The 24,122-nt window shown below is 47.4% G+C and overlaps 1 protein-coding gene across 2 annotated transcripts in view; it reads left to right on the top strand.

The window, feature by feature from the left end:
- unk (RING finger protein unk) overlaps positions 1-18,510 on the top strand; it is a 34,183-nt gene extending 15,673 nt beyond the window's left edge. The window contains exons 5-14 of one of the 2 annotated variants that reach the window (XM_037431028.2): positions 2,684-2,990; positions 3,986-4,078; positions 5,780-5,947; positions 6,862-7,042; positions 7,134-7,253; positions 7,703-7,848; positions 10,011-10,229; positions 10,478-10,552; positions 17,440-17,604; positions 17,921-18,510. In XM_037431028.2, coding sequence (XP_037286925.2) covers positions 2,684-2,990; positions 3,986-4,078; positions 5,780-5,947; positions 6,862-7,042; positions 7,134-7,253; positions 7,703-7,848; positions 10,011-10,229; positions 10,478-10,552; positions 17,440-17,604; positions 17,921-18,097 — 1,651 coding nt within the window. In that variant the 3' untranslated portion in view covers positions 18,098-18,510. The remainder of the gene's footprint in view (positions 1-2,683; positions 2,991-3,985; positions 4,079-5,779; positions 5,948-6,861; positions 7,043-7,133; positions 7,254-7,702; positions 7,849-10,010; positions 10,230-10,477; positions 10,553-17,439; positions 17,605-17,920) is intronic. The other variant, XM_037431029.2, reaches the window with a different exon arrangement.
- Positions 18,511-24,122: the final 5,612 nt, after the last annotated feature.

Raw genomic sequence — 24,122 nt, 5'->3', positions numbered from 1 at the left:
CGCAGGCTGCCCGCCTTTCATGCGTAAAGGGGTCAAGAGCGCGATCGCTCAACTCCCACGCACAGCCGGTTGCAGCCGCAAAGGCGGCGCCGAGAGGCTGTTGCCGTTGGGGAAGGGTCATGGCCCCTCTCCAAGCGCAGCGCGGCTCAAGGGCGTCGCTGGCTGGCGGTGGCGGGCGATAGGCACGCGCGGCGAGAATGTCGCCTTGGATGCGCTTCGCCTCGGCGGCCAACGCTTCCAAATCACTGAAGCGGCCGCCGCGCAGGTATGCCGAAAAAGTCGGATGTGCCTGCCGTATCACCCGTTCGACGCGTTCCTCGTTCGAGGCTCGGGGCTCAGCGATAGAAATAAGTTCATCCATCGCCCGTACATACTCCTGTAAAGACTCGTCAGGAGCTTGTGTACGGAGCTCGAGCTCTCGCCGCATCCTACTTTCGTAGTCAGCGGGTAGGAATTCGCGCAAAAAGACCGCACGAAATTCCTCGAGGTTTGCTGCACGGTAACCGGAAAGCCGATACCATCTCGCCGCCGTGTCAGTCAGTGCAGCTGGAACAACACGTTCGAGCACCACCTTATCATCCAAACCCATCGCTCTCTGATAACGTGACAGAGAGTCGAGGTAATCTCGGGCGGTGAGCTGATCACCGTATCCGCTGTAGGTTGGCATAGGCAACATAACAGCGGGGTGACCGCTTTTCGGAACAGCCGAAAGCGTTTGCACAGCTCCCGAGAGTGCTTGGATCATCTGCACGGCGTTTTGCAGCAAAGTCTGCGTCGTCGCACCGGCTTCGTAGGAAACCGTTGGTGCGTTAGCGGCGCGGTCGAGCGAAGGCGAGCAGTCGCCCAGCTCGATCAGTGGGGCGGTTTCAAACAGACCACCGCCCTGCGCGCCATTCCCAGAGCAAAATAGGCTCCTTGTGGGATTTGCCTGTTGTCGAACCAAAGGCGCACTTGGTGCGGCTACCATCGACAATTCAGGCGCCTGCTCAGCGTGCGGTCGAAGTGTCGGTTGCACGGCTGATAGCGGGCAAAAGTCGGCGAGGGCCCCGTCAATTCCGCAGGGAACCGACTGCGAGCGCTGCGCCGACGAACTGCCATGCATGCCAAAGGGCGCATTAGCAGTCGGAGGCGCTTGTGCGTAACGTTCGGGTAGGGCAAGAGGCCCATTCCGAAGCGACGCGCCATCTCCAAAGGGAGCGGCTAGGCGCCTCGTGTCGTCACCGCAATAGGGGGTGCCGACACGGACGGGTGTCGGAGGCGCTTGTGCGTAACGTTCGGGTAGGGCAAGAGGCCCATTCCGAAGCGACACGCCATCTCCAAAGGGAGCGGCTAGGCGCCTCGTGTCGTCACCGCAATAGGGGGTGCCGACACGGACGGGTGCAGAAGGGTTCCCGTCCATAGAGGCAATGGCCTCCGTGTGCAACGCGGCATCCGCTAAAAGGGACAGCGGACAAAAGTCCCGCGAAGCAGCCATGTTGCGACGAGCCCGAATCGCGCAGACGAACTGACTCGCTAAGAGCAATCAAAAGCTAGAGCTTTTGATACCGCGTTGGGCGCCAGTGTGGTGTACACGTATCCCGAAGGAGTACGGCCACCAGCGTGGGTCCGGTCTTAGCGAGCCGCAGGGCACGCGTTAACCGTCGCCGTGGCGGGAAACACGCTACTGCTCAAGTCGCAACACTTTATTGTGGCAACACCAAACGCAGTACAGCCCGTTGCAAACAGGCGCGGCGGGAAAGCAAGTAGGCTTATCCACGCCACGGGCACAAAGTACTACACAGGGTGCCACGAGCACGTCTCCGCGGTAAAGGTAATCCACGGAGACACCGGGACAAAGGGGCCCGGTTGCTCGAGCGAGGGCAAAGGCGCTCGCGTTGGCTTCGAAGGGAGACGGGTCGGCGTAGCTAGGCCACGCACTAGGACACCGTACTGCCCTTCGGCCGTGAGTACGCAGCGGGGCAACAAAAGGTGAGCGTTCGCATCGGGCGCGAGGCGCCGTCAGCGAAGTCCGACGAGCCCCCGACTGACGGGAGTCGACGGACGAAAAGATAGCGTGGCTCACCGTTTGCTGTCCCGGAGAGTATCTGACCGCTCCCGGCGCAGCCCGCGAAAACCTCTCGCGAGTCCCCGCGCGCGGCGCCACAGTCCACATCCGCTTCCGGGTGAGGGAGTTAAACGTCACTCCGCCCTTCCCAGCGCGGCAGACAGCAAGGAGGGCAGACATGTCGGGACATGAGAACGGCAGAAAAGGCGGGAAAGCCCGCTTAAAGGCAGCGGGCCAGCCTCAATTCCCACAAGTTGCACCTTACAGCAAAATAAGTTTGTTATATCCAGGAACTTGTTATAAAGATATAGACACTGTATTTATTGCAAGACTCAATTTACTTCATCATAAACAATGTTTCATTATATTTAGGTTTGTTATATTATTTATTACTTTATATATTAGGATTTTAGTTTACACATATTCGCTCATTTTGCAAACAACGAAATTTCAAATAATCTAAATTAGTGCCAAAGCTAATTAAAGTACTGTAATATTTGTTCTAATATTTGAAATGCCTGAACATTCACCAATTTCTACGATGACGGAACTAACGAAAGTGATAAGTTAACGGCTGTGCATGACGACTCAAGGAGTGGTAGCATCTCCGCAACCATCAAGACCCACTTTCCTGGACAGGTCTACGCCATGCCCCAACGTCAAGCAGGGGGACGAGTGGGGGGACCCGGCCAACTGTGAGAACGGCGACAGCTGCTCCTACTGCCACACGCGCACCGAGCAGCAGTTCCACCCAGAGATCTACAAGTCCACCAAGTGCAACGACATGCAGCAGGCCAACTACTGCCCCCGGGGGCCGTTCTGCGCGTTCGCGCACGTCGAGAAGGAGATCTCGGCCGTGCGGGACCTCGGGCCAGACTACTCCACCAACCTGGCGGCCATCCTGTCCAGCGCCCTGCCCTCCTCTTCGTCCTCGGCGAACCACCAGGTGAGAGCTACGCTGGTTTCACACCTTTTTTCTCTTATGTTTCTTTGAATGGCGAGAATTCTAGTTGAATGTGCTACTGTGTGTCTGTAACTGGGTAGACAGGAGCTCTAGAAAGTTTTGATAACGTCATCCCGTAATGTGCATTGAGGGAAATTTCTTTGCTTATACCAAGCACTGGTTAGTCTAGAAACTCCGTATTTCTATGGAAGACTTTTGATAATTCAAGCTTGAGTACGCTCGGAATTTCGTTTGAATTGTGGGAAGTATGAATCATTGGATGCCGGCATAAGTATGTCTCTGTATAGCATATGGGGAACTACAGAGACTGCCAATCATTGCATGTATTGCTGCCATGTCGGCTCCTGGTTTTAAGTGGTTTCACAAGTTCAGGCAGGAAATTAGTTTTATTTTTTTGGCCGTTATGATGGATATGTGGGTGAGATAAGAACACAAGCCAACTAGTCCGACTCTCTCTTTTGCTGCACGTATGTGGGTACAAGTGTTATAAAAAAGGAACGAGGGTAGCTACCATTTCCGGTAAACATGAGCAAAAAATATTAGGAGTCACTGATTGGTGCAGCTTAAATTAAGCAGCTATTAAGCACACTGCTCATGGATTGCAACGCATCATTCTTAAGCTAAGTAGTGCTCATACTTTCTTTTTTATCATTTCCAGTTTGTGTCACATCAGCGCAGTTTTGACTCTTGCATCAGATCCAACATTGCCTTTAGCGTGTGGTAATCATTATACTAAAACTTCTCATGCTGTGTTACATTCTGTGAGCCATGCAAACCTGACAGGCCAACTGAAAATGTGAAGTTTGCTTAGATTAACCGAGAGTACCAAATATCGCACTCTGAATTATCCGGAATTTCCTGGTTCACAGTGCTCCGTAAGCCTGTGTCCCCATCCGAGCACTGAAGCAATGTCGTGCAAACCGAGTAGCGAAATGCAGCGCTTTGCGAAGCCCCTTTTGCACTCGGCTGTTTCGCAGGGAAGCTCCGGTTCCCCAGCCTGCAAGAATGACAACCCTTTCTCGCACGTGGGCTCTCATGACCACATGGCTGAGCAGCAGCAACAACACGCGGTGAGCGAGCGCTTCCCCCCAGTCGTCCGGCCGTCTTTTGCCGTTGAACCGTGCATGCCCAGCGAGCTGAGAGCTCTGACCCGTTAAAAGTAACAGACTTCCTTTTTTTTGTTTCTTGCTCCTTCCTTGTAGCAAACCTCGTGAGAGTGCACCTTCAAGTCAATTTCCTAAGTGGGAGTAACGTGGAGCGGTACTTGGTAGGGAGGCTAAGCCTTGCTTACGTAATTGGTAACATAACGGAAACGGTGATGTTTCGTTTTACGTATCTTGGTACGCTTTTATCATTATCAAGTTACCCTGTTCAATACATGGACTGCTCTACTAATCTTTATTGCACTTCATTGAATGAAAGAAGCTTGTTTGTTTAATCCCTGTATGATACCTTATGAAAATGACTGTTTACTTTCCATTGTCGCACTATGATCGAATGATTGACTGTATTGATCATCAATGGTTCTGCAATACTCATTGACTTGCTTCCATACTTCGTCGACAATGTTTCTGTTTAGTTAAATGTGATGCATTCTTTGTTTTGGGTAGTAAACTGCAACTGGCCTAATGGCAACCTTGCAAATAATAATTAAAACATCACATTCTTATTTGATGTTGCAGCAGAGGGATAAATGTTTATTTAATTGCCTTCAGCCTTAAAAAAAACATTAAGTTGAGGGAAGCTGACGGTCAACTTGGATTTGAAAATGTGGGACAGCCGCAACTTGTGCGTACCGCTGACAGTAGAAACGATCAAGCCACGGGTGGGAAAAAAACATAGCCAATTTTATCGGGCTGCAAAGAGAAGCAGCAGTGTTTGTAACAGTGTAGTTCTTGATCGACAATATGAATAGGACAGAGGTTTCAAATATTCAAGGTACGTTAAGACAGCTTTTCTATTTTGACACGTCTAACTGTAATTACTCCGTCATGGAAGCAATTAGGTTTATGGGGGCATGGGATGAAATGTCCTCCAACCTGACAGTGTTAACATTCTGTAAGGGGTGGTAACATTATGATGAGAATGCGTGTTCTTTTCATGGTTGAGCTTTCTTGTGTTGGTTGGTCCGGGTAATGTTGCAGGGGCATATTTTGACCCTGCACATGGTAACGGAATTCAGGCTGCACTAGACCATAATAAGTGTGCAAACACGTTAGGAATAGTATGTTAGTGTGATTATATTTATATTAAGTAATTTGGGTAAGATGGCCTGCAAATGGTGCCTAATGCTCTTATTATAAAAATTAATTGTATGTTGTAGCTCTGCAGTTATATTCAAATGCACGATGCACCATATTGCAGAAGAAATGCTGTGTAAAGTTATGTAGCTTAGTAAATGTGCCTTGATCACACACTTGGCCAGTAAAAGGTACCTTTGTAAAAGAAAGAAAAGTTGGACAACATTATATGCCAATGGACTGGTCTGAGTGCTTAGCCAAGGACGTTTTCTTTCTTTCAGACATCTTTAGGGGAAAAGGCTTGGTATGCCGCGCAAGCGTTGTATGTTATAGCTCTGCAGTTGTATTCAAATGCACGATGCACCATATTGCAGAAGAAATGCTGTGTAGAGTTATGTAGCTTAGTAAATGTGCCTTGATCACACACTTGGCCAGTAAGAGGTACCTTTGTAAAAGAAAGAGAAGTTGGACAACATTATATGCCAATGGGCTGGTCTGAGTGCTTAGCCAAGGACGTTTTCTTTCTTTCAGGCATCTTTAGGGGAAAAGGCTTGGTATGCCGCGCAAGCGAATGATTGTAGCAACCCATTGCCCAACCCGATTGGCCGGCCGCGCTCGTATAGTTCTTCCACTAACCACTCGTCCGAGTCGTTACCGCTGCACCAGAAGGCGCCGGGCTCCGAACGAGAGGACCGCGAGGTGAGTCCTCTCTTTGCTGATGAGGACGTTTGCCAGTGTCCGATTTATTCTGGATTTGCAGGACAAAGATGCTAGTCCATCACGGATTAGCACAACCTGTTAATATAGTGGGAATTAGCAAAGTGTACTTGATAATTCATTCTGTATTAGCAGGATATACTTGTTGTACATAGTGTAACTGTGCAAAAAACAGGTGAGAACACGGTAGGAAAAAAATCACAAACAAGAACAAGGCCGTTTTTCATGCAGTTACACCGCAAACCAGCACCAACTGGCCCAATTTACCACTCTCCTGCATATGCGGTAGTCTTATAAATTAGTAGGGCACACGTGCTAATCCATCATGCATTAGCAGAGCATACTTGCTGATTCATTCTTGATTTGCAGGATGTACTTGTTAATCTATCATCTATTAGCAGGGCACACACGCTAATCCATCACTGGTTGAGAACACACTTCTTAATTTGTTAGGATTAGCAGATCATAATCTCTAATTAATTTAGGATTAGTAGTATACACTTGGATATTTGTCATCAGTTATGGTGCATTCAGATGGCATACCAAATCCAGATTATCCAGGTTTTCGGGCATTTGACAGCATGGAGCCCAACAGAAATTGAACATTAGCTTTGTCGAGCTCTGACGAGGACTGTAATTAGTTTTGGTGAGATTGCTATTGATGGTGGAAATCTTGTATGGAAAGAAAAGCCTACTGTAGAGAGAGCTGCTGAAGACTGACCTCGGAGCCCCGCATACAAAGCAAGGATGCAGAGATGAGGAGCCTTTTTGTTTTGTGGGCTATGGATACTAAGAGTGCACATTGCACCAATGTGCATTTCTAAATCCATCTCTTGGTTCATACCAGTGTTGGAACGCGGGCCATATTCTGAGTGGTGTGTCTTATTGCCTTCTAGGCGAGCATTCGGAAACAGCTCAAGGCCATTGACAACGAGCCTATGGCGGACCCCTTGGAAAAGGCGCGACTCAAACAGGACGTCTGGCTCGTGCACGGACTCACGCCGCCACCGATGACGTCGACAGCCTCTTCCTCGTCCTCTTTCTACCACTCGACAAACACTGTAGAATCCGTCGTCGGTGAGTTGAATCGTTTGTTGGACAGTTGAACCGTTTCACTCGCGTGGCTTCACCCAAGAATGCAAGAATGTCTCTCTCGTTCTCGTTGCAGGTGTAGCACTTGACGACCTTAGTCTGGAAGACATCAACGTCGAGGCCTCTATAGACAAGGATTTAGAAAATGATTCCAACCCTGTGAGCACGTCGATAACGCAAGGACTTACAAGTTCAGGTAGGCAAATATTAAAGCACAATTAAAGCAGGCCCTTATCACAATTAAAAGTGCATTAAAAGTGCACCACTACACTCAGGCCTTGATATAATGAATCTGGATGTAACGAAATATTGGTTATATCGAAGTAAATGAAGAATATTCTTGCAATAGATTGGACTAGAAATATTTCATTACTACGAATTCTCGGATGTAACGAACTTATTTTCGCATCAGATGCAACTTTGTTATTATGAGGTCTAAGTGTATAACTATTGTTAGTGTTTGCTAAATGATGGTCAATGTTGGGGGAGTGTTTAGTGTTTTCCTGTGTTGGCAATCCTATTGTTAGTACAGCACAGCAATGCTATTTTCATTCATACCCTAGACTGATTTTTTGTTTTCTTTCTGGATTTCTTTCAAAGCATTCACTTCAAGGGAACGATGGGCCCCTCATCTTATTTGTGCAGGTTTACTGGGAAGTTCAGCGCCTATGAACATTCCGGGGGCGAGCGGCATGCACTGCAATCGGAGATTGGGGAACTTGTCGCCCCCCGTGGGATCCCTTCCCCACAGCCTCGGCCTGCAGTCCAGTCACGACCACACGATGGACAAGGTGAGGTTGTAGTGTACACGTATCCCAAACGAGTACGGCCACTAGCGTGAGTTCGGTCTTAGCAAGCCGCAGGGCTGCGTTCACCATTGCCTCACGTGACGTAACGCCGCTACACACGAGTGTCCGAACAGCCAAGGCGCCAAGCGCAGCTAGCAAGTACACAGTACGGCTCTCAAACAAGTTGCAGCACCAAAATGCAGTACAGCGCCCATTGCAAAAGTCGGCGGGAAAGCAAACGAGGCTTATCCCCGCCATGGGGGAAAAGTACAACACCAACGGTGCCGCGAGCACGTCTCCGCGGGCAAAATAGATTCATGGTGACACGCCGCTGAGAGAAACCGGACCCTCGCGACTATGCTGCGTTGCTCTCAATATCGGGGGCAACAGGGCCCGATCGTTCGAGCGAGGGTAAAATCCACCCGCGCTGGCTTCGAGAGGTACGGGTCAGCGTAGTAGGACCACGCGCGGAGACACCGCACCGCTTTCTGGCCTAGCGTTTGAAACGTGCAACGAAAGGTGAGCATTCGCCGCGAGCGCAAGGCGCCGTTGACTAGTCCGAGGGAGCTCCAAACAAAGGAAGCCGACGGACGAAAAAAAACATGTGCTCACTCTTCGATGTCCCGAAGAGATCTCCGACTCCCAACGCGCGCGCGTGAAATGTCCCAAGAGATTTGAGCGCAGCGCCACAGTCGACATCCGGGCTTGAGAGGTCAACGTCACTCCCGCTCCCTGTGGAAACTGTGAAGATCAGGAAGGTCAGTGATGGAAGCAGTAGTGCCGCCCGGTTCCGAGGCCGTCGGCGAAGACGCTCGGGAAGTGGCTGTCTATCTTGGAAGACTCCAGTGAGGCTGCCTGGACTTGCCGCAACGTTTCACCGCAGTTCCTCGTGGGCCTACAGCTCTTACACTTCGAGCCAGAACGGATGCAACCCGCACCACAGTCACGACGCCATTGATGAGTTAGGCGAAGCCTAACTGAGCGGTAGAAGACGACGAAGACCACAACCATCCTGGCAATGAGGCCGAGCGGCTCGTTCGGCAGAAAAGGACATGACTCTAGGATCCAAAGGTGAACGTTGTCGAAGAACTCGACCAAGTGTCGACACAGCACAGGGCACTGAGTTGACGCGGAAATCTGGCGAACTCTAAGGACGTTCCATTGTTGAGCGACAACCCTGAGGAAAGAGAGCACGTAACTGAAGCTCCGAGGAGTAAGGCAAGAGCACAGCAGTGATGTTTCCTGTGCAATCGACTAGGGCATGTAGCCATGAATTGCCGAACGAGTGGCAGTCGACAGGGAACAGCTGCAATCTGCTAGCTATGCGAGAAAAGAGGACACAAAGCCAATTAATGCAAGTCGAGGTCCGGCAAAGAGAATAGTGCATGTGAGTAAGGTGGGAAGAGAAAGTAGAGGTCGTTAGCATAGCGAGGGGCATGTGGACAGATAGCAATGTGCCAATAGTAGAAGGGAAAGTAAATAGCCGACGAGCAATTGTGTTAAGAGAATATGATGCAGATACGACGGTAGTCTGGAAGAGTGTAGTGAAAGTGAGAGATTTTATGGGAAGAAGCGGATAGTAATGTTTGCAGATTGGTCAAAAAGGAGACTACCAAAGACCAAGATAATGCTTGACACAGCCTATTTTGTAGGAGAGATCACGGCCAAGTGCACGAAAGATCCCATATGTGATGTTATTCTAGAAATTTTTGAAACAAATATTCTTTCTTTGTGCGAGGGAATGTTTTAGAAGGAAGAAAAAGCAGAGAGATAGGACAGAGCGCATAGAACTTACTAGAGATGTGTTTTGGCCGGGAATTCGCAAAGATTCACAAAACAGCTGGTGTGTGTTTTCTTAATTGTGGTCCGCTGTTGTGTACCTGCACTATTTATTCATCTATCTGAATATTATATTTTATCTGAATATTATATTTTAGTCGCTATTGGTTGATCTATCTAGCCATTTATCTATGCTTCAATCTCAGCGAACCTGTCTAAACTGTTTGTCCATCTGTTTATACGTCTATCATTCAGTCTGTCTATCCACCAGTCAGTATCAGCCTTCTATATCTCATCAATCAATTTCATTCTGTCTTTCTCTTGCTGTTTGTATACGTGTATCATGGTCGATCATGCAATCACACGGTCCAAACTTTCTTGCGCAGGCGGCTGCTGCGTTCTACAGCCACTCGGGTGGACCAGGCTCCTTTTCAGGACCTAAATACTCGGGCTTCCCGGGCATGTACGACTTCAGCCAGGGGGCGCTGTCCTCCCCATCGTCGTCACACTTGCTCTGGGATGACCGCATGGCCCCCAAGGCGCCACCGGGGCTGCACCAGCCCATGCCGGGGTCGTGGGAGGAAGGCCTGGTGCAGGCGCGAGCCGTGAGTGTACTTTGTGATCAAAGGCCGGCACAAAATCAGGTTCGTTCAGTTTGCCTGTGCCATCTGAACCACTTTGTGAGGTGCTGGGCCCCACTGTTCGTTTTAAATGGGGTTTGGGTGGGTCAGTATTATACTAGCGGCTTCTTTCGAGATTAAGACGTCAATATCCTGAACTCAATGCTGGTGGGGGTAGATGTTTCAGTCTTGACGCAGTGTAACCTATTGCCCCTGCTTTGTTTTCTTGGCAGGTGTACGAGGCATGGAAGCGAGAAGTGGAAGAGGCCAAGCATAGGGAAAAGATGGCCGAGTGCCAGCGAGATGAGGTGCGTTTATTTTTTTGTGAAGTCAGTCAAACTGCTTCTAGCAAACTCGTTTACCTGTAAACATTTAGAATCTTTCAGATGTACGCTATTCAGAGGCTTAAGCATGGTTTTTATTAGTGTGACTGAGTGCTATGAGCTATTGCTAGTGATAACTGCGTCTTTTCCCTGCAAATCTGACTGCTATATGTGATGCTGGTCTGATGTAAGGTTCGTGCCAAAACTGATCAGTCTCAAGCTGTACATGCTGAAAACGAGTTGTGCTGATTACTTAGCCCTCAAGTTTTCACATTTCAATCATTGAGCACTGTACTATTTTCAATGATAAACAAAAACATTCAGAGTGTGAAAGAACTATACAAGTAACATAATGCTTATGTTAACCCCTTAACTCTTTTGCTACTGCACCTATTCAAATTGTTCACATTGGAAGATGCATTTCAAGTTTAATTTTGCATGCTTGCGGAGTTTGGGGTTTCCTAGCGCCATCTAGGTAAGAAAGTACAAAACGCACGAGATTCGTCCCTGGTCGCTTAAGGGGGGACGTGGCAAGTAAAACTAATTTTTTTATTAATGTACTGTTTGTGATGAAACTTGGTGTGTGTATGTGGATGATTGTGAGGATTCCAAATATGAAAACCGTTTTCAAATACCTCTTGTACTTTTTGAGTTACAAGCATAATTATACTAATTAATGCTCTTCACACTTAAAGAGATAATTATTGCTAAATGAAATTATTTTTTCATATTATTATGTTCCCAAAGCATCAACTTGTGCAAAGAAGCTATTAGTTGATTTTTCTAGTTCTTGTAACCATAAATAAAATTTCCAAAACATGGATGTTGTTTTGCGCACACATCGCAGTAATTATAAAATGTGTTCTAAAAATTTTAAATGATGAGTAAGAAGAGAGATAAAGCTTTATTGCACTGCTAAAGGCCTCCTGAGCCTAGTGCAAAAAACGGAACGACTCTATCAGTCTTTGTTAGAAAATGACAGATGTTCTAGCGAAGGCACATAGGCGAAAATCAAGAGTTGAGAAAACTGACTTTGAAAGTTCACTCTTGTTTGGAAGTTCACAACATGCCTAAAACACTCAGAATCCTCCTGGGCAGTAATCCTGAGATGCTGTGGCCTTGGCCTCTGTAGAGCGCAACCCAGTTTTGCGCTTCTTTGTCGTGGAACAATGCGCCTTTTGAGCCCTCTTTACCCTTTTGGCATCCTTTTCGGCTGCTCGCCGCAAAGAGCAGTCTCCTGGATTGAAGCCCAGTTGAGCAGTGATCTCTTGCAGCGCACTCTTGCAGCCACCATTGAAACGGCAGACTGCATCTGCAACTGCACTTTCCACACTTCGAAGGGAGGCGAACTGGCTCTTGGACTGGAGTGACCAAATGAGGCTGTTCATACTCTCCACAGCGTTCTGGGTTTTTCCCTGCGCACACCTTTCAAGGAGCTCTTTGTTCGAGAGGCGCTTGTAGATTGGCAGCAGTGCCACTCGCACGTGAGGGGGCAGTTTATGTTTGTGAGGCGGCAGCGGCTCTCCCTTGGCCAATGCCTGATTGTGCGGGCACCAGGAGTCAGTCCCACTTGGGCACAGGTCGTGGTGTGGATCCTGGTCTGTGGATGTTACATGGTAATAAGTGGCCATGATGGCCCTCTCCATGCTAGGAACATCGTTGGGGTGGCTCTTAATGGCCCAGCCATAATAATTCGTCAACTTCTTTATAAGGCCCTGCGTCAGCCGGCCTTTGCCACCCATGCTCAGTCCTCGGCCTTTGGATTTGTGCTCATCAAGAAGGTTGCGCAAGGAAGTGCCCATTCTTTTTTTCACATGGTTCACACACTCCTGTTTCTTAATCAACATGTAGCCATACACCTTGTCTTGCGTGAGGGCAAGGTACGTACGGCTGTCACCGTCGCAGAGCACATTGATGTATCGAAGCTTGTACTTGGTAAACGATCTTTCAAACATGATCCTCGCTGCTTCTACTTCCATTTGGCCTGCATTAGCATCGGTGTTCTTTTGGCACTGTGGCTTGTGTTTCTCAAGCCACTCCTCATAGTTGTCGTCACCAGGCTTGGGGCCAACAGCACAGCCTTGGCAGTAGTTGGACAGGACACAGTGGTCCAAGACCAAGCCTGTGTACAACTCGATTACACAGCCCACGCCAATATGACTTCTGTGCCCCCTCGTCATCCACGTGCCGTCGTAAATGACGTCAATGTTGCCTGGCACTCCTCCTAGGTCCTTGTAAATGTCATGCACCTTCTGTGCACTTTCTGCTTCAATGCGGGTGGCAGCTGATGTGGTGGCAGGGTGGCTGTACTTCCTTTGCAGTCTCTGGTAGGATTGTGGTGCAGTGCTCGATGCGAAATGTCCATCGCAGAAAAAATGTCATTTATGGCAGATTGTTTTCTGCCAACTGACTGCACAGCCCTCAAAGCACGCACGTTTACCTCAAAGGGGTTCGTTTTTTGTTGCCCGGAGCACCTCGGGGACGACCACGCACTGTTCACTATGTCACAATTGTCACAAAAAAGTTCCATCCTCGCCGCGAGTCCAAGGCAGTGCGTAGTCTCGAGGCGTATCGACCCTTCGTCGCACTTGTTGCACTTTACTGACGAAAGCAGACCGTTCAGCATCTTCTTATTTACAATGAAGAATGTGGAGTCCTTACCGCCGTCATTTTCGTCGCAGCCTTCGTTCAGAAGCTCGAGCTTCCGCTTTGAAGCGGACTTCGATGCTACGGCATCCAAAACATCCCGCCTTGTCTGCGCCCGCTGCGCGATTTCTTCACTGCTCGGAATCTGGGCCGAAACTCGCGATAGAATGTTCGACGCGCGCACGCCCGGAGTTGCAACGGCTGCCGACGCGATGCCACCGCAATCGGGTTCGCGAGAGCGTCCATCACGGTCGACGGCATCCGGCGGTCTGACATACGACGATGTGGCACCTTCCACACTCTCGGCCTCACAACAATCAGCGAAGGGTCTGAGTAGAGGCTCCGTGACGCTTGAAGAGCATGCTCCGTCCGGAACTGCGACTGGGACGGCAGCCGCAGTCGTCTGCCCTTTGTTCCAAGCTTTCCGACGCTTGCCGTACTTGTGGACGCTCCGGAACTTTTTTTGCGACAACATAGCACCGCAGTATGAGCAAGCACTCAGAAGAGACCACCGATGTAAACAAAGCTTGGTAAAAAAAGCACGCGAACTATCACAAAAACAGCAAACTGGCAAAAAACGAAGCGCACGCCGGATGATTCTCGACACGGCGGCCGCAGATGCGCTCGCGCTTCCAAGGTTGCCAAAGTGCGCGGCGCAGCTTTGACCAGTAAGAGGTCGCGCCTGCTACCACGTGACCCGCGCAGCCAATTGCCGTTCTTCGTTTTCGTTTTTTTACTTGCTCCTCGCGCTTTTATTTTCACTCGGCGAAATACGAGACCGCGACCATCGGGAAGCCGGCTCTCTCCTCTTTCCAAAGCTACCAAAATGGCGGCCCACGGTCAACAACTTGGCGCGTTTGTGCGGCGTGAACAACACCGTTTCAGGGGCTTTTTTTTCGCACTTTTCGGCGACTAGCCTCGGCAAAAACACTATTTGCGGGATTTGTAGCGCACGTTTCGCTGTAATATTTTAGAACAAGGAAGTTGAAGGTCTGAAGATTACGAAAAAAAATAAATCAGAAAATCGCATATTTTGACCAAAATCGGCACTTTACTTGCCGCGCCCCCCCTTAAAGTTTTGGGTTGTTGTGTGAGCGCCACGATCATGGCATCGTTTTTGCCTGTCGACGTTCCTAAAAAACAACGCATATCTCGAGAGTTAGGCGCATCAACAGCACATTTTGAAGATTAAATTGGCAGCAGGGAGCCGGGAAAAGATGTTGACACATCAAATTTCCGCGCAGATGACTAGGATGTGGCAAGTCAAACTGCAACTATGAGCGATTGAGTGACAACTGTATGTGTGGTGCCCATTTTGTTGTCTAATTAGTAGTTGTCTGATTAATAGGTGATGGAGCGTGTACTCACAGCAATTTTACTCATTTTGGGGGTCTCGACGTCCTACGGACATCATTCCTTGCCGGCATCTATCAAGCGTGTGCAGTTTCTTTCGAGACGAAACACGGGGGTCAAAGTCGGAGGTGCGCTCCAGCATAACGCACGGCGCTTTGTTCGGGCCGTTTATTTCTTCCAGCTGTCTTTCACTACACAGCTGACTAGCATGATCTGCGACTACACCAACAAATATGTGTGGATGCGTATTTTTGAGAGGCAGACATACACGGATAAAGATGGTTCGTGGGGGAACTTCAGTTCCAATCAAGTGATGAAGTGCATTGGAACCCTCATCTCGCCTTGAATACTTATTTATTTATTTATTTATTTATTTATTTATTGGTACCTCAAGGGTCCTGAGGGACATTACATGAGGGGTGGGTATCATAAGTAAAGAGAAAACGATAAACAATATAACAATAAACATCAATAAGACTAAAATACAAAATGTAGAATACCTTACTTCTTTGAAGATTATGCCCAGAAGCGATTTTTTTTTTCGTTCTTTATTTTTTCAAGTGTCATGGGCTCTGAGCTGACAGACCCCGTCTGTGATGGCGAGCTGCACAGGATTACCCATCTACTGCTGCACCCTCACTTTGTTTTTTTGTGGGAAGAACAGTTTTTGGCAATAATTTTTTTAACTTGCACTACGTTTTTCCAACATAAGAAGATACAAATTGTATGTCTGGAATTATTTTTAACATCTCTATTTTTATGTTGACCTCCCTTTTAAAGGGTCCCTGAAACGGTTTTTTTCACATTCCGTTTTTGATTAGACCACTACTGGAACAAATTATTGGCACCAGAGTTCAATCGAAACACTCATTATTAACGGAGCTACGAGTACTAAAAAAGTACCTTCCTCCTCCGCTCCACCTTTCACCCTCAACTTCCCTCAACTCTTCCTCTGAGCGCTGGGGGCTAAGCTCCGCCTTCACGGTGCCTGCGTCACGATGTGGCGCGAGACCGCATACGTGTAAGTCCCGCCGCCGATCCGATACCGGCAGTCTGCTGCGTGTTCCACAGCCAATCGGATCAGCTGGAAACGATCACGTCAGTGGGGCAGAGCTTGTCGCTTGGTGTATGGGCGGTTGAAAACGTGTTTGGCCGAATCGCAGCGATCCGAAGCAATTCGCAGCTTTGCAGTGTTGTAATAAATTACACAGCTTCTGCAGAGAACTCAAATCAGTCTCTAAACTGGCCCAATGTGTTTGTAAAAAAATCGTCAAAACTGTTTCAGGGTCCCATTAAAGTGTTAATTGTATAATTACTGTATAAACTTTTCACTATAAACATTTTTTTCTTAATATGTGTAATAAATATATATGCAATGCTTATGTTTTTGGACAGAACATTCTTTTAGCTACAGTTTAGTATCCAAGAATTCAAATAAAGCACTAGTATCTAGCCTAAAAAAAATGTTTTTTACACCTAGTAAAAACGTTTTTCCCACGGTAGCGAAAGAGTTAGATGCTTTAGATGAGCAGAACTCATCCTTGCAGAATAGGTACTCCTCCTTGTGGTCAGGCCGAGAAGCGCATGCTTACGGCTTACATTGCATGCCATCCACTAGATGGCAGCATTTGCTCATGGATTTAGTTTTCTCCTGTGGCAGGAACGCGGTTTTCGTCCGGAAGGACTGCATGCGGTGGCAGCAACCCATGCATAGCTGGCCCGTGAACACTAGAAAGAAGCTTCTCATTTTCGTCATACTCCTCGAGCAGTGATTATTCGAATACAGATCTTGCGTCCGCAAGTAAACACAACGATGACGGCAAACTGAGCGGCCTCTCTGGTGATGATGAAGACAGCTGGGAAGTGAGCATCACGAGTGCCCGCCAGTGAAGCCGCTTTGCGTTATTCCACATTGTGAAATTTACAACCCAGTCCCAAATCTTCACGAGGGAGATAGCCCAAGGGTGCTTAGCCTACTCAAGGGAAAAGAGATGTGGCGCCTGGAACATTTTTTGAATATGAGGTTTATATATATTTAGCAGCATGTGGCTGGTTTTCTATGTATTGTTCAGAAATAAACTTCATTGTGTTGATTTGACCAAGTATGTGGTACAAATATTTTTCCAACATCGACTAGCTACTTTTTAGTACAATCGGATACGAAATCGGCAATAAAAAATATGCCCTTTTGGTCGGGAAACTTTACAAAAAAATAGAGCAGTTAGGGGGCTAAGAGAGCCTTTTTTCAAGTTTTTTTAATCGACCGGATGATCATCTTGTATATCCCTCTTTACCATGCTATATATTCACACTTATATTCTCCTTGATGATTCAAGGTAATCACACCGAGTTTTTTTTTCTTATTAAAATACTTGAATAATTCTGGGTGGTCAGGCTAAATAGTCGCCTTGATCATGTTGAACGTTCTCATGGGATAATCCCCCAGACAGTCAAGGTAACAAAAACAGGATTTTTTCTTATAACAATTGTGTATAATTGTAATATACCTTCCTTGATTGTCTGCAATGTTCACATGGGATATTCTACCTAATTGTCTCGAATTTCATACTAATATTTCCCTTAGTCATCCTAGATGCTTGCTTACGGTATTCCCCTAGATACTCAAGATAAAACGTGATTTTCTCGCTAATGATTATGGACAGTGGCATTGTTTCCCTTAATTGTGCTGGAGGATCACACTGGATGTTCGTTCTCCTCAAGTGTGTTAAATGATTGCAGTTGTATTCGCCTAGACAGTCCCAGATAATCGAAATGAGGATTTCCCCCATAACTATTGGGGATAGCCTCAGCGTAAACCCCTAAAGCGTCCTGGATGTTTACACTGGGTACTCCCCTCAATCGCGTGCTCCCAGGCCCTTGGTCAGATGGCTCTGCTGCAGAAGGAGCTGGAGGCCCTGGCGTCTGGGCGGGCAACTGGCTTCGGGCCCCTGCGGCTGCAGGAGCTCGAGAAGCTGCCGGCCTCCCAGCTGCGCCTGCTCCAGGAACAGCTGCGTGCCGACTTGGACGCCGTCGACAAGGTGCGCCTCTTCTCCTTGCTTGAACCCACTCATTGCTTGATATCGGGAGTCTTTTAGCAAGTTATGGAGATGTGGTGTCATATCACCACAGAGCACCTCCTTGTCACTAGTTGTGCTTAAGCAACTCCCAATTCCAGTGACAATGCACCACCTGAATGACGGCCTCACTAACAGTGGCGAAAGCACAATCCGAGAGAAAAAAAGGAGCAGTACGGCAATACCGTATTGTCTTTCTGTTATTTGCTAAAAGACTTTACCCACCTTTCACTCCTGCGTGTTCTTCACTTTCCGGTGCCATGTCGCGCCTTCTTTGCAGGTTCTGTACCAGCAACAGTGCAAAAGCAAGTGCCTGGTATGCCAACAGCAAAACCGCAGTGTGGCGGTGCTTCCCTGCAATCACCTGGTGCTGTGCGGCACGTGTGCCACCGTTACGACCAAGTGCCCCTACTGCAGCTGCGACATCGCGCGCAACAGCCTGCCCATGTCCCTGTAGAATGCACAGGGTCTCTTTACGAGTAGTCGTTGGGGGAGGTGTGCAATCCGTTTTGGCTCCTTCCTCTCCATTTTATAGAACTTTTTTTTCCTTTCTCTCTTCTCTCCTTGTTCCCCATCGGGATGAGGGCTTTTCTGGCGAGTCACGCCCCCTGGGCAGCCTGCAGGAGTCTGTAGCGGGACTGTCGACCGTGCCAAGCAGTTTGACAGTACATTTCTGGAGATGATGGAAGAACTCGACATTCGATGCACACTTCTGGCTGAGGTTTTGATACGCCCGCCCCTCGACTGCGACGATGTATGTGAACGGGCATTGTTTCGCATTGGGCGCAAACTGTAACTTCTCCCCGACCCTGTTTATTTCTACGTCCGCTGAGCTGTCGGTGGCGGTACCGTGCCTGCATTTGGTTAACCGACGTCGTTTAGGTTGTGCTGTAGGTGACGTGTTGACGAATTTGCGTTACAGTTGACTGCCCACAAAGTTGTGCAAACCATCATGTACAGGACATACTTGAGGGACTACTGCCACTGCTGTGCACTTTGGCTCGCTGCCTGCGTCACGTGCTTCTAGAATCTGAACCGCCATCGCAGCCGAAGTCTGGTCATTTGAAGCACAAAGCGAACTTTGTATGGGATGGTAACTTAAAAGGGAAAAATGAAAAGCGTTCAGGGCCGGTGTCTGCGACTGGTGATGACTAGCAAGGAACGCTCTTTCAAAAGTGGACGGTTACATCTAAAGACATGCCGGTTAGGGCACTGCAAGGAAAATGCTGTTCATTTGGCACTCCGTCACTGTCAGTCAATGCCTACCTGCATTCGTTGTCTCAGGTAGATGTCATCACACTTAACAGCAGAAAAAACATTTGAACGTCCACTGGTTTTAGCCTGATGGGAAAACTGTTATTATTGTTAACCAGTGTTAAAAGCACCAGAAGTTTTTCCCGCTGTTGAGTTGTTTCTGTAGAGTGCTGGTACCGTTGTGGTGAAATATTGTGTTACCGCTTGTTTATTTATTTTTTAGTTGTACGCTGCTGGCCGCATTAGGTAAGAAATTGTGTTATCATTATACAATGTTAAAATCAAGCAGCCGTTGGTGAAATGTTGTGTTACCGCTTATTTATTTATTTTTTAGTTGTACGCTGCTGGCCGCATTAGGTAAAAAATTGTGTTATCATAATACAATGTTAAAATCAAGCAGCCGTTTATAGGTAAGAAATTGTGTTATCATTATACAATGTTAAAATCAAGCAGCCATTTACTTATTGGAAGTATAACGTTATGTCCATTGTTTTCCTTACATGCTAAATCATGGCAGCAAACTAAAGATAGTAGTCTGTTGTGCTGCTGGGTACGCTACTCTCAATTTTCAGTGAAATGACGACCTTGACGTTTTCACTCCAGATCCTAGTGTTATATGCATATTGTGCGTTCAAGAGTGGGTTCCTGACAAGTCTCAAGGCATGTCCCTGTCTCAATGTGTCTGTATAGATTTGGAAACAGTATTGATACTGTTTGTGCATTTCGAGTGTTTTTATGGTGTGGCAACAGTCGAAAAAATGTGAATGCCAACTTGTTTTAAAACTTTCCAGGCCAAGTTCATGAGAAGTAGCTGTCCCAGAGATTCAGATTGAGGAATAGTGTTCGGCGTACAAAACGTCTGATGGACCCCGTTCTCCAGGAAGTGCGTGTTACAGGGTTGAAGTGACGTTGGTGCATTTTAAATTTTTTGTTATTATTTAAAATTTTCTGCACAAATGTGTTCCATGCTAACTGTGCAAGACTATGGTACGTCAAGGTAAAAATTGCTATATTATGTACTGACTGAAACTGTGCCGCTGCTGTGCAGGCAAGGTGTGTGGTAGGATGAGCAGAGCTCTCAAATAGAGAAACAGTCTCAGCAGGTCCTCTTCCAAATTTTTTTTTCTCCTCATTTCTTGGTAGCGTCTTGCTTCAGTAATTTGCGTGCTTGACAGTTTACAGTTGTCTAATAACTCGGGAGTGTAGCAAGTTTTTCCGTTCTCCCCGTCCTCTTAGATTGTAATGAAAGTGTCAGCATCTGTCTCGTGCATGTGAAGGTGTGAAGGATGTTGAGATGTGAACGGTAGCGAGGCCGTTGGCCTCGTCGCTGTGGCGAGACCATTGTGTGAAAGACGGTGGAACTGTGGATTGCATTGCTGCGTACGTGTCGCAGCATGACGGAAGTGAACCTTTTGAGTGTTGTGTACGTTAGACGGCAGATCGACAAGGTGTTCGCTGCAGCGTCGAGAAATGTCGCCTCTGTATGTTCGCTGGCATGAATAGGGACCCACTGGATGTCGCAGCGCGGGCGTTATTTTTTCGTTTGATAGCTGCGACTTTTTTTCAGTAGGGCTGCAGTATTTGAATGGGTGGCGTGTCTTTTCCGCAAGGCATTTCCTTTTATTATAATTTTTTTTGTACCACTACTTCTGCTCTTGTGAAGAGATTTCAGTGAGACAAGCAAGGCGAACGGAAACGCTTTGTAGGCACTGCGACTGAAGAGTCTTTTGGTGTGTCGCAATATGCGAGATGCAAAGAGACTGTTAGGAGGTTTTCAAATGGCTGTCATCTAGGCCTACGTACGACTGGTGGGACAGCAGGGGTGTTTGTGTTGTGTGTGTTGAGGTGTGCACTTGTGCATGGGGCAGAATGCTTAGTGCATTTGGTCCAGGTGGTGGTTGTTTTGAGAGGTTGAGGCAGGTAGGGGATGAAACATACAACGGCTACCAGCTACTTGTACTACTTTTTGGTCATGGCATCCTCGGGACGCTGTAGAAGTTCGTGTAGACACCGGTTTTTGTTTCCTTCTTCAGTAATGACAGGACAGCTCGGCCTCTTCCTGCCTAAATACCAAGACATGTGCGACGCCGTCTCGCATCCTTACTCTCCTGCTCTCACCCTTTGCTTGGCAGGTGTGTCATGTACCTCGCCTCACGCTATGAGTAGTTCATTGTATGCTGCAGTGCGACGTCCCTCCCATCGGCAACCAGCATTAGCGAAGGTTTCGTGCCGTCTTTTTGACGTATTGTCTATAGCTATTGTTCTCGCTTCGTAGGATTAGCGTTGCCTGGTTCCTGAAAACCTCTCGCCCTCTGGCTTTCATTGAAACCTGTTCATCTGTGACGTCATGCTGACAGGTTGCATCGTGGCGGCACTTTTGCTCGGTTCTTTCCCCAGAGTGAGGTGGAAGTGAGGCTGTGGGGTGAGGCGCATTAGCCAGTTCCTTCAATCTTTCTTCCCTTACGTTTTTTTAGTCTTGTACACATTTGCCACCTCCTTCCCTTACGTTTTTTTTTTAGTGGAGGTTGAATAGCGAAAAAATTCTTCCCGTTGTTGTGCTTGAGTGGGTAGAGGGTTTTTCTTCTTTGCAGCCGGGGGACTTAGCGCTGTAACCAGATATTCATAGTTTATATAGTAGTATGACGTATTTATGTATATCTATTGTATGTACTATCCACAGAAGGAGAGCGGGCTGCCTTGGTGGGTGGGTTAATAGGTCGTTGTAGTTTTCTGTCGTGTTTTTTCTTCTTTCAAGGCCCTCTCTCTCTCTCTCTATATATATATATATATATATAATATCTCTGGTCTCCCGTAAACTGCGTCGGAGGCTTGCTGTTGTGGTCACTCTGTGGCTGCAGGAACAACTTTGTAATGCCTGGTGGGAAAAAAAAAATAAATTTATAGGAATTTTCACAAGAGCTGAGAAAAAGGAAAAAAAAAAAACAGGTAAGCTTAGGTGTAAATTTTAAACTAACAAATTGAATGCACAAATAGGTCATTTTCTCTATATATTTTTTTTCCTTTCATAATCAACAGTGTGCGTCTTATTCATGAGAGAGTCCAAAAGGCTATTTTCACATGCTACGTGCTTGCACGTGTGTGTGCATGCTCCGTTTATTGCCGATGGTCTCTTCCCTCTTTATTGGGGAGATGGAGAACAACCGGTCGCGGAGGTCGACTGCTCGCGGTGGCGCGGAGTCGCACTTTCTAAACTTTTTTTTTGTCGTCGTTATATAGAGTTCGTCTTTGTTTTTTCTTCTCCAAGCTATTTTTCTATTCCAGTTTTGCCCCTTGTGACTCCCGAAGAACTTTCGAAGGCTTCGACTTCGTACTACCAAACGCACAACTAACTACAAGAGGTTTCGCACTGCGTCTTCTCTTGCATGGCTTTCTCGAATTCTCTCTTGTCTGAATTTGTCCGGTTTTGTTCAGCATTGCCTGCCCTCTATGGATGTGGTAATGGCTCCAAGGCAAAAGTGATTGACGCTTCACTTGGTTCTTCTGCTGAACAAGGAGTGACTGGCTGGCTCCCAATTTCGGGGGGACGGCAAGGAAAGCAAGAAAGATCAAAGTTGAGGGTGTCGCGTGCATCGACTATACGAGGTGGTTCGAGAGATTTGCATACCGAAAGGAGCTGCCCTCGGAGCGTGTAGGTGGTGCCTTCGGTCTGAACGGAAGCAAAGGGTGGACAAGTTCATTCTTCCTGTTTTGCTCTTTCTTCATTGCCACTTCATTGCCATTATTATTGTTATTGCTGTAAATAGGAGAGCAAGCGTGACGTTTCCTCTTGTGACAATGACGCAACACTGCTACATCCTTTCGTACAACAAACGCACTAAATTAACCTGTTGTTGCTAACATCAAGGCTTGAACGAATGCGCGACAACACGCGATGTTTGCGCGCATGTTCTCTGAAAGAAGCAACAAGTGTAGCGACACTCGCACTGGCATTACGCACAAGCTAGGTCATTATTGTAATCTTGTAGGAACAAACGTATAAAAGGGGAAAAAGTTTTTTTTTCAATTTTTTAAGAAAGGGGGCAGGTTGTTGTGCATCGTAAAATGGGTAGGCGCGTTGCTTACAGCCAGTGCAGATCTAGCATTGGCTGTGTTCGTCTGGTGTTCGTTGGGGAGAAAAAAGAGGTGGGGATGATGCCCTTCTGAACTACCGGTATTTTTCGCAGCATGGCCCTGCCGGTCGTGCCGTCAACACAGTCTCGTGCAGATTCTGACGTATTCTTGCGTTGCCGCATGTGATTGCTGAAAGTGTAAATAGAAACATGGTGCGTTCTTCGCCAACTGTAGCAGAGTTCAGTACGTCTTGGTCTCCTCATCGTTAACGATACCAAATGTTGTGTGAATGATGACGCTGGGTAAACGTTAACCTTTCCAGCCAAGTCTCGGGCTTACTTTAAATTTGACGTAGATATTGCAGATCGCCGCGTCTGTCTTCTCTGACGCCATGTTTATTGTTCGTTGCTAGCCCTTTTCTTGCCGCAAGGGTTTATAGAAATGGAATGGTAGCGTTGTCCTGCACTCATATTAGTAGAACGAGTTGGAATCACTGCTGCATTGTGGGAAAATCGGCACTTTCTGTCCAAGCCATCATCGCAGAAGAGGCATGTTTCTGATCTACTTTCGATGAAACTGGCTTATTATGCATAGAAGCATGGTATCTGATATGCAAGTACCATGAATTTGTGTGTAAGCTAACAGCAGTGAATATTGTGTAAGCGAACTTCCATGCAAAGTTTTGGCGTAAACAGTGCCCCTAGTAAAATTTTTCTTTAAGCGGGCCGTTGTCTAAATTCCCAAGTAAAAATCTGTAGCGCGCTTGTGTGCCAGCTAAGATCTGTGTGAAATTTGTGTATAAACCGAAATTATTGTGTAAGCAAAACTACAAGCAAACTTTGGTTGCAAGTGAATCTCCCATGTGAAATTTATGTGCAATTGGGAGCTGCTGCAGAAATAGTATGCATAGGGTCATCACGAAAGATTTGTGTGAAAGCAAACCTCTATGCAGGACATGCATGTAGGCGAAGCTGTCGGGAAAATTTACGTGGAAACGATCCTCCGTGTGAAATTAACATAAGCAAACTTCGTGTGAAATTTATGTTTTCTGATAACGCGAGGGGCTCCCCCTGCTCTGCAGGTAGAATCTCTCAGTGGAAACTCGAGGTTGTTCGTTTCACGCCAGTCATCATCGGGACTTTGAACCAGGTGCCGTC

This window comes from Rhipicephalus microplus, chromosome 7, assembly GCF_043290135.1.
Source record: "Rhipicephalus microplus isolate Deutch F79 chromosome 7, USDA_Rmic, whole genome shotgun sequence".
NCBI classification, from domain to species: Eukaryota; Metazoa; Arthropoda; class Arachnida; order Ixodida; family Ixodidae; genus Rhipicephalus; species Rhipicephalus microplus.
Note: the sequence above shows the minus strand (reverse complement) of the source record. Positions and strands in the feature narration are given on the sequence as shown.